This window comes from Tarenaya hassleriana, unplaced genomic scaffold (assembly GCF_000463585.1).
Source record: "Tarenaya hassleriana unplaced genomic scaffold, ASM46358v1 Cleome28, whole genome shotgun sequence".
NCBI lineage: Eukaryota > Viridiplantae > Streptophyta > Magnoliopsida > Brassicales > Cleomaceae > Tarenaya > Tarenaya hassleriana.
Window position 1 is genome coordinate 408,186 of NW_010966021.1, and position 9,061 is coordinate 417,246.

Sequence of the window (9,061 nt, forward strand, 5' to 3'; positions counted from 1 at the left end):
AAGAGCGTTGCTGATAAAGAGGCAGTGGAAGGATTTGAAGAGCTTCCCTTCCCTAGAAACAGATCTTTTCTTGGCAGAGAGAAGGAGATCACTGAAATCGAGATGGCTTTCTTTGGGAATGGAGAGTATCTTGAATCTACAACGCCGAGCATCAGAGGAGAAGCAAGTGGCCAATCTGAAGGATTTGCAGATGAAGAGAGCGATGTTGTTTCCATTTCCACCAGGACAGGGAAATATATTAGCTTGGAGCTCGGGAAATGCTCAGAGCCAGCAAGTGAGGCATGGAGTGGTGAACCAAATGCTAACGCCATGGGAAGAAACTCGCTGAAAAGGCTGTTGAACAGCAAGAAATACAGAAACAGCAACTGCAAAGGGACGAGTGGTACAAGTGTCATTTGCGTAAATGGAGTACCCGGGATTGGAAAGACGGAGCTGGTTCTTGAATTCGCTTACCGGTATTCCCAGAGGTACAAGATGGTGTTATGGGTCGGAGGGGAAGCCCGATACTTCAGACAGAACCTGTTGAATCTGTCACTCAGCTTGGGACTGGATGTGAGTTCTGATGCTGAAAAGGAGAGAGGGAGGCTTCGAAGCTTCGACGAACAAGAGTTCGAGGCGTTCAAGAGGATAAAACGGGAGCTTTTCCGCGATATGCCGTATTTGCTGATCATCGATAACCTCGAGATAGAGAAGGATTGGTGGGAAGGAAAAGATCTACATGATCTGATTCCTAGGAACACTGGAGGCACACATGTCTTGATCACGGCCCGACTTCCCAATGTCATGAACTTTGACATGATCCAGCTCCCTCCATTGCCTTTGTCTGATGCAATGCTTTTGTTGAGAGGAAGAAGAAAGAAAGATATCCCGACTGAGGAGGTAGAGATCCTCATGAAGTTTGACGAGAAATTGGGACGTTCGAGCTATGGCCTTTGGCTGACAGGATCATTGCTCTCGGAATTGGCAATCCCTCCATCTGTGCTCCTTGAGGCAGTAAACAAAGTTCAGATTGAAGACCGTTCACCCTCACCGTTTTGCAACATAAACGATGAACAATACTGCAAAGCCAACCCTTTTATTACAAAGATCTTAACTTTCTGCTTGGCTGTCTTAGAGCAAGCTGAAGGAAACAGAAGCCTTCTCTCCTTGAAAATGCTTCTGGTCGGAGCCTGGTTTGCCCCTGTACCAGTTCCGGCTAGCTTACTAGCTGCAGCTGCTAAGAAAATGCCCACGGGTGGAAACCCTTTCAGCATATGGAGCAAATGCTTGAGCCACACATTCGCTTGGTGTGGTGGCTGTGATCTAGGACACAGAAGTGAAGAGGATTCAGCCCTTTTACTTGTCAGATTAGGACTAGCGAGGATAACTAACAGACAGCCTGGTTGTTGTATTCAGTTCCATCCCATAACTCAATCTTTTGCCAGGAGAAGAGACTGTGTACTAGCACCCAAGGCGACGGTTCAAGGCGTGAGGAAAATCAACAAACCCGTGGTGAACCTTGACCACCTGTGGTCCTCAGCATTCCTCGTGTTCGGATTCAAATCAGAACCGCCATTGGTCCAGCTAAAGGCCGTTGATATGGTGGTTTACATCAAGAAAACAGCTATCCCTTTGGCAATCACAGCTTTCACAACCTTCTCCAGGTGCAACTCAGCTCTAGAGCTCCTGAAAGTCTGCACCAACGTTTTAGAGGAGGTGGAGAAATCGTTCGTTTCTCAGATACAAGACTGGCGCCATGCCTCGCTCTGCTGGAAGAAATCTAGCAGGAGAAGGGTCGATGAATACGTGTGGCAGGACGTTACTTTGCTGAAAGCCACATTGCTCGAGACCAGAGCGAGGCTGCTGTTGCGAGGCGGGCATTTCGAAAGTGGAGAGGAGCTGTGCAGAACTTGTATCAGTATCAGGACAGTGATGCTTGGCCACAATCATGCCCTCACCTTGGCTGCTCAAGAAACACTGGCGAAATTAGTCAGGATGCGGAGCAAGATATGAAAAGGCCTTGCACTAGAGGCTCAGTTTTGTAATAGAATGTAACGGTTTCCGAAACCAGTTCAGAACAATCTCATTCCTCTGTACATTTCCAACTTCCTGGGAACAATCATGTTCAGAACTTACCAGACATTTCATCCCATTGAGCTCTTTTAAGGGGAAACGAACAGACGCATTTAATAAATTGAATTCCCTTTTCAGCAATATGTGTTTCCTGATGGCGTATTCGTTGCATTCGGGCAACCATAAGAACATCACCCAAAGATAAGCATGGGGAGATAAAGCACGGAGCTTTATACATATGGACACACACACAGAGATATTGATATATGTGTATATATATATACACACACACAAACAAGTATATTTGCCAATCATTTCACCCTTCAATTGAGATTTCATTACAACACTGTCCAAACTTATTATCCTCCATTCCTCGGAGAGCAACATAAACTCCAAAGACAAGGTATACAGAAACCCAGACCTTCTGTATTAGACAGAGAGTTCAGTCTTAGAGATCAAGATACCATCACTGTCAGCATAAAGCCACTCTCCATCTTTGATCAGAGTTCCTCCAATGTGTACAGGGACATGTTTCTCACCATGCCCCTTCTTAGATGACTTCAATGGATTAGACCCTAATGCCCTGACACCGATATCACAGCCATTGATCTCGTCTACATCCCTGACACATCCGTTCACCACGATCCCGCCCCACCCGTTGTTCTGAGCCAACTGCCCGAGATTCCCACCAACAAGGGCACACCTCATGCTTCCACCACCATCTATGACCAGGACTCGACCTTCCCCTTTTGACTCGAGGAGGCTTCTGACAAGTACATTGTCCTCAAAGACCTTTAGGGTAAGGATTGGTCCCGAGAAGCAACGCCTTTGGCCATAGATTTGGAACATGGGTTGCAAACAACGTAGGTCACCGCTTGCTATTAGTTCCGCATTGTTATCAACCGCTTCTGCTGTCGCAAATGCAGCCATGGTGAATGGTTTTCTGCATCAAATAACAAGGCTTTACGGTTGTAGTCAGCGACGTAGCAAAAGACTTACAGAATAACCAAAGCAAAAACACAATCAGATTTACATGAAAAACCCAACATACAGAGAAGAGAAATGCACCACTAAGTCATTGAAACAGAGAACTTTGGAAATTCCATATACATATATATATGTGTGTGTGTGTGTATGTGTATGTACTATGTATCACCCAAAACAATAACATTACACCTGGCCGAGCAGATGAGTCTGCTTGGAATTTCCCTCAAGGAAGGCGAGTGCATTGACGAGTGGCGCAATCTCATATTTGATGGGCCGTGGAGGAGCATTCCACCCAAGAGTCTCATTTTTGTCAAAATCATCGGACAAATTGTGATACTCACTCCACTGTTGCCAAAACTCTAACATGTGAACATAGAGAAAGGATCTCAACTGAGTTACTAACAAAAGAACATTTTCAGGTGACCTTTTTCATCTTCTACATGGACAAACTCGTATTCTGATGACTCAATTATGCCCAAAGGTATACAGCATTGATCCGGGATACCATAAGTCATAAGATTAATGGAGAACCAAAGACACCAAACTCACATGAACTATAAATCAATTCTTCACATAGCAAGAAAGAAATTCAGTCGCATATAACTGAATGCACTCAAATTGATATACCATTGGTAGATCAACAATGACACAATGGAATTAAAAGCTAAGGATGCTGGCTCATTGATTAATGGCATCGTCTGAATCGATATAGAATTAGTGGGCTGCCAATCTAAGTGAAGTACATGCCTTTCCACTAGAATTCCCTCGAGAACAAAACACCAAACGCCATAAAAATCCCAACACCAAATTCCCGCATGAAATGATACTAAAGTTCACTTCACCTAAGCTAACAGCAACAAAGAAAAAAAAAACATAGAACAGGGCATAGACTCTTTAAGCAGAGACCAGACAAAAAGGGCCAAACTTGTTTTGAAGGAAGAAGGTGAACCTACTTCTCAGGAGCAAATAATCAAACACCATGCAGTCACTCGTAGCTACAAAACCCATCTAGCCATAATGACTTGGCTTTTGACAGAATCGAATCAATCGCACCAAGATGATCACCGATAGATAGACACTATGAAGGAAAACAAGAAGCAAAAGGAAGAAGAAGCAGGAGGAGGGAAATTGCCTGTGAGACGACGAGTTCCGAGCTTTCCGCCTTCAGCAACAAAAATGGAGGAGGGTATCTAATGCAATAAGCCATCATATCATACATATATATATATATATATATAGAAATGGATGAAGTCATCAGATAATATCCCATTTGCCAAACGAAATCCTCGTAGAAAGCTGTTCCATCCATGAGGGCTTATCATCAAACTGCCGAATCAATGGCAGATCCGAACTATAAAACAAATTTCTAGATTTCTAATGGGCCTTTCATGGCCCAATAGGCCTAACTTCCCCTTTTCCATTCAGTGGCCCCAGCTTGATCTTGGACGTTGTAGGGTCCACATAGAGAATCCGAACCGTCGATCTAAAAAGGGTTTTGGTCAATTCCCGTCTTTTGACCGGAAAACTGCTCGTGAGTTTCCCCAATTAATTATTGCATTTATTATTTAATTATAATTATTGTAATTAACCATTCATTACAAAACCCCCTCCCCCTATGTAATAAAATACTACAATCTTATTATCTAATGATCCTCATTGTACGTTAACGTTAAATATTGATAATTTTTATTTATGGGTCTCCGGATTTAGTGTTTTATGATAATAATAATAATAATAATAATAATAATAATAATAATAAGAATAATAATTGTATATTTTTATTTCTAATCATTCTTCTTGATCTATCATACTTGCTATTAAGATTAAATTAACGGTCCAACCAGGAGTAGATGCTATACTATCAAGTAGATCTTTTGCATTGGATCCCATTACACGGGCACATCCAATTTGAGATGAAATTTTAGTACATATATATATATATATAAGTATTTACAGTATTATAGTTTTGTTGAAATGATAATATTATTATATTATGTGATATTTCTTTCTCTAAAAAAAGGACTCCAAACTGTATAATATATCCAATTAAATATATTTTTAGATCGAAAGCTCGTGAATAAGTAGTGCACAACAAACTAACAAAGTAAGAAAAAATATTTAACAGGCTAAAATATATATAAACAATGGAAGAAAGCAGTTCTTAACAATATAGAAGAAGGAGAAATAACCATATATTGTGCATTGAGTGGTTATAATTATTTCGATATATTTATTTATTCTTTATATTTTTTTTCTAACATTTCCACATCTTATACTAAAAATAGTTCGATTATTAGTTAGATTTTCTGTTCCCAATTTCTCTAATTAATGTGGCCCTTATTGTGAAAAGAAAAACAACAACAATAAGAAACTTCTTTTGTTATAATATTGGTGCCACCCCATTATAAACAGTATTTGTTATAATATAATATTCTAATTTTTTTTTGGACGTTGCACAATCGACATGCAAAAATAAAGTTTAAAGAAGGATAAAAAGTGAAAAGTTGGCAGACAATTTGTCCGGATCTTCTGTGAGAAGGTGTACGGGACTTATCTTGGCCAACCAATGAGATTTGTTTTCATGGTGGAAGAATCCATGCAGATGTCCACGTGGAACGATATTATTCGTGGAATTTGGACGAGACGTAAAAACTCGTGTATATGGGGAACTCGAATCATCGTCGTCATCATTTCCTGCAACTTTTAATCGGTTCCCAAAGAGTAACAATCACAGCTCAATCAAATGGCCTAATCTCTCTCTCTCTCTCTCTCTATATATATATATATGTATATCCATCGAAGAAAGGTTCCATTCATTTGTGTTATCGCCCACAAGCACAATCCTCTTCTTTTCGGCTGATTTCCTTTGATTTTCAAATTTTCATCGTAATTTAAGGTATAGGTTGAGGGAAATTTTTTTGTCTGGATGGTGGAAAGTCTCGGAGATTCGTCTAATTTTGCTGCGAAATCTCTGTAGTTGTTGTCAATAAACATCATCATTTCATTTCCGGTAAAGGATATCACATACTTTTTCCCCTCCGAGAGAGAGAGAGAGAGAGAGAATGTACAAGTTATTTTTCTTTCCATCCTTTTTGAGATTCCTGTGACACCCACAAGGGGGGAGAGAGAGAGAGAGAACTCTCTCATTGTTTCGAGTATCTCTTATCTACTAAATTACGGAGAGAATTCGACCCGGGTCGGATTTTTTGTCTGCGGGTTCGGATCGGGTCCAGTTGGTGGTTGCGGCGGAGGCGGAGGCGGAGGCGGTGGCGGGTCGTGTTCAATCAGTCAGGTGACGGTTCAACATTTATTGATCCCTCTCGTCATCCTCCACAATTTTTGAAATTGTTCATCTGGGTGCTCCTTTTTTCTGTTTGAATTTCATACGCGTTGTCTTTTTGTCTTTAACTTCAATATCAGAATTCGAACTCAAGATTTTGTCTTTTTTTTAATCAGACAAATCTGCCTACCTTCGAGTTCAAGCTAAATCCCTAATTCTACGCTGTCCACTGGTTTTGTCCTTTTCGATTTCTGTGGCTCGAGGTTTCGCTACTCCAGGGATTGTATTGTCAAGGGTTCTGCATATGAATGATAGTCGAAATCTGCATAAACACAAAATAAAAGAGGTTTTCTTTGTTTTCGTCCAAAGCAGAGTTCTTTCTGTTCTTACTTCTCAGCCCTAGCCACTGATGTTCTCTCTTCTTTTTCTGGGTTTGTTTCAGAATAATTGAGTAGAAGTTCATTGGTTGCTGCATTTGTCTTGAATTTACCCTTTTTCTCCATTGTTTGGTTCTTGCTGTCTATCACGTGGGCTTATGAAGCATCATCGTGGGTTGGTTCTGTTTGTGTAAATTCTTGCGACTTGTTTCGTTATTTTCTTCCAGGAGTGTCAGCTGATTCTTGAGGGTGTTTTGGCATGACTGGTTTTGATGATAACGTTGCTGTGGTGTCCGAATTGGTGCCCTTTAGTCCGAGCCCAAGGACCCTTTTCTCTGCAGTGTTGGGTGAGGAGACGAGTTCCAAGCCGGTGCTGGAGAGATTTCTTCCTTTGAATCAAGGACAGATAGGCTTGGAAGATGTCGGGAAGAAGGGTTCTTCACAAACCAGTCTTCAATTGTCTGAAGAAAAACCGACTTCACGAGGGTGTCTCGGTGAAAGAATTGCTGCCAGAGCTGGGTTTAACGCTCTGAAGGTGAAGACTGAGAATGTTCGGTCTCATTGCTTAACAATCACTTCTCCTGGCCTTAGCCCTGCAACTCTGTTAGAGTCTCCGGTTTTCCTTTTGAACCCCTCGGTAAGTAAGATGTGGAGTTTTCTTCTGTATGGAAGCATCGAGCTTCAGTTTGTGGCTGTGGTCGTTATGAGCGAGAGTATAAGATATACTTTGAAGAGAATAGGCAATGCTGCCCAATTGGCTTATGAATTTTGTACTAATCGATATGGTTTCCCTTTCGGTGTTTTGTGCAATGATTTTTGGATCGGGTTTTCTGTAGTGTTCTTTGGGGGATTCATGTTGATCTCTTCGAAATCTCTTTCACCTGCAGGCCCAGCCTTCTCCAACAACTGGAAAATTTTCGTCGTCCGGTCCTTCTGATGCAACGGACGACGAGTTCTTTGATGATATCGGTGGATCATTCACCTTTCAGCACGTTTCAAGATCTTCTTCCTCTTTCATCCCGGGCACTACCGCCAAAGTAAGTTTGTAAGCATAAAACATATATATGCCTCGGAAATCAGTTTTTTTGTATCAAAAAAACATCTGAGAATTCTTGGGTTTTGCATCAAATTTTTGTGCAGGTCTCTCCTTTCTCCCAGTACTTCTTTCCTGGTACAGAGATGTCCTTTGATTATGGTTGTAATAGGTCTTGGAACATAGAAACTGCCAATCTTCATGCCGACTTTCCTGGAACATCATCTGACGGACACAACAGTGGGAATGACACTGACCCGGACGAGCAAACGATCCCTGAAGCAACAAACATCGGCAGCAGACCTGATGGTATTCAAGACGAAGAGCAAAGGCGGGATGGAGGAGACTCGGTGGCAGGTGGTGCGCCGGCAGAGGATGGGTACAACTGGAGAAAGTACGGACAGAAGCTAGTTAAAGGAAGTGAGTATCCACGGAGTTATTACAAGTGTACAAGCCTGAACTGTCTGGTCAGGAAGAAAGTTGAACGGTCCCGCGAAGGTCAAATAACCGAGATTATTTACAAAGGAGCTCATAATCACCCGAAACCTTCTTCTCCTAGCCGTCGCTCAGCCATTAGAACCGATCAAGATGAACAGTGGAGCTGTATAGGCAGAGATTCTTCCTGGGCAGGTACCCTACAAGCTGGAGCAGATGAGTGTGCTGAGGACCAGTCCGGACCAATGCAGGTTCAAGGTGGAACTCACCATGAATCAGTTGATGCCTCGTCTACTTTCTCTAACGCCGAAGATGGGGAAGAAGGTGAAGAAGATGAAACCGAGTCGAAAAGAAGGCAAGAAAAAAGATCATGTTTCCTTTCTATAAGAACGGATCAAAGATTGATAATGGTGAGAAATTTCTGATGATGTTGAGGTTTTCAGGAAATTTGAAGCTTACGCAATCGAGGCGAGCGGAGCAACAGCAACACGAGGTGTCCGTGAGCCGAGAGTTGTGGTTCAGACAACGAGCGATGTGGACATCCTTGACGATGGATATCGGTGGCGGAAATACGGTCAGAAGGTCGTCAAGGGAAACCCTAATCCCAGGTTCTGGTCATGAACTTAGCCATTTTGCCATGCAAGATGAGACTGCAAGGAAAAAAAAAACCTTGCCTCTGTTAATGCGGCTTGTGTTGTTTTGGCATGCAGGAGTTACTATAAATGCACAGCTCCTGGATGTACAGTGAGGAAACATGTGGAGAGAGCTTCTCATGATCTCGAGTCAGTCATAACCACATACGAAGGCAAACACAACCATGACGTACCCGTGGCTCGAACCAGTGGCTCAGCAGCTCTTCATACCCACATGCACCGGCCCGCGCCGGCCCAACCGGTC

General features: G+C 42.3%; 3 protein-coding genes across 7 annotated transcripts in view; 2 read left to right on the forward strand and 1 right to left on the reverse strand.

Annotated features, from left to right (window-relative positions):
* The window catches only part of LOC104817726, a 3,534-nt gene extending 1,405 nt beyond the window's left edge, over positions 1-2,129 (forward strand). The window contains exon 2 of one of the 2 annotated variants that reach the window (XM_010547001.1): positions 8-2,129. In XM_010547001.1, the coding sequence (XP_010545303.1) occupies positions 8-1,992 (1,985 nt within the window). In that variant the 3' untranslated portion in view covers positions 1,993-2,129. The other variant, XM_010547000.1, reaches the window with a different exon arrangement.
* A 224-nt stretch (positions 2,130-2,353) lies between these two features.
* LOC104817728 (putative 4-hydroxy-4-methyl-2-oxoglutarate aldolase 3) lies at positions 2,354-4,321 on the reverse strand. Of its 3 annotated transcripts, none has more exons than XM_010547003.2 (3): positions 4,172-4,321; positions 3,229-3,384; positions 2,354-2,995 (listed from the first exon to the last, which is right to left on the reverse strand). In XM_010547003.2, exons 2-3 carry the CDS (start codon positions 3,357-3,359, stop codon positions 2,482-2,484), a joined length of 645 nt encoding a protein of 214 aa, XP_010545305.1. In that variant the 5' UTR covers positions 3,360-3,384; positions 4,172-4,321; the 3' UTR covers positions 2,354-2,481. The 3 variants fall into 3 exon arrangements, with proteins under 3 accessions (XP_010545305.1, XP_010545304.1, XP_010545306.1); XM_010547002.2 differs by having other exon boundaries at positions 3,229-3,398; XM_010547004.2 differs by lacking the exon at positions 3,229-3,384 and having other exon boundaries at positions 4,172-4,318.
* A 1,425-nt stretch (positions 4,322-5,746) lies between these two features.
* Positions 5,747-9,061, forward strand: part of LOC104817730 (probable WRKY transcription factor 2) — a 4,343-nt gene continuing 1,028 nt past the window's right edge. The window contains exons 1-7 of one of the 2 annotated variants that reach the window (XM_010547007.1): positions 5,747-6,331; positions 6,496-6,665; positions 6,924-7,333; positions 7,584-7,733; positions 7,837-8,519; positions 8,608-8,772; positions 8,875-9,043. In XM_010547007.1, coding sequence (XP_010545309.1) covers positions 6,956-7,333; positions 7,584-7,733; positions 7,837-8,519; positions 8,608-8,772; positions 8,875-9,043 — 1,545 coding nt within the window. In that variant the 5' untranslated portion in view covers positions 5,747-6,331; positions 6,496-6,665; positions 6,924-6,955. Of the gene's footprint in view, positions 6,332-6,495; positions 6,666-6,923; positions 7,334-7,583; positions 7,734-7,836; positions 8,520-8,607; positions 8,773-8,874; positions 9,045-9,061 lie in introns of both variants that reach the window. The other variant, XM_010547006.1, reaches the window with a different exon arrangement.

What these genes read in the sequence shown, in the direction of transcription:
- LOC104817728 (XM_010547002.2), bottom strand. Translation starts at nt 4,309, where the DNA reads ATGGGATATTATCTGATGACTTCATCCATTTCTATATATATATATATA. An exon ending in CGGAACTCGTCGTCTCACAG is followed by an intron (nt 3,399 to 4,171) that starts GCAATTTCCCTC and finishes TTCACATGTTAG; the next exon opens with AGTTTTGGCAACAGTGGAGT. An exon ending in AGACTCATCTGCTCGGCCAG is followed by an intron (nt 2,996 to 3,228) that starts GTGTAATGTTAT and finishes TATTTGATGCAG; the next exon opens with AAAACCATTCACCATGGCTG.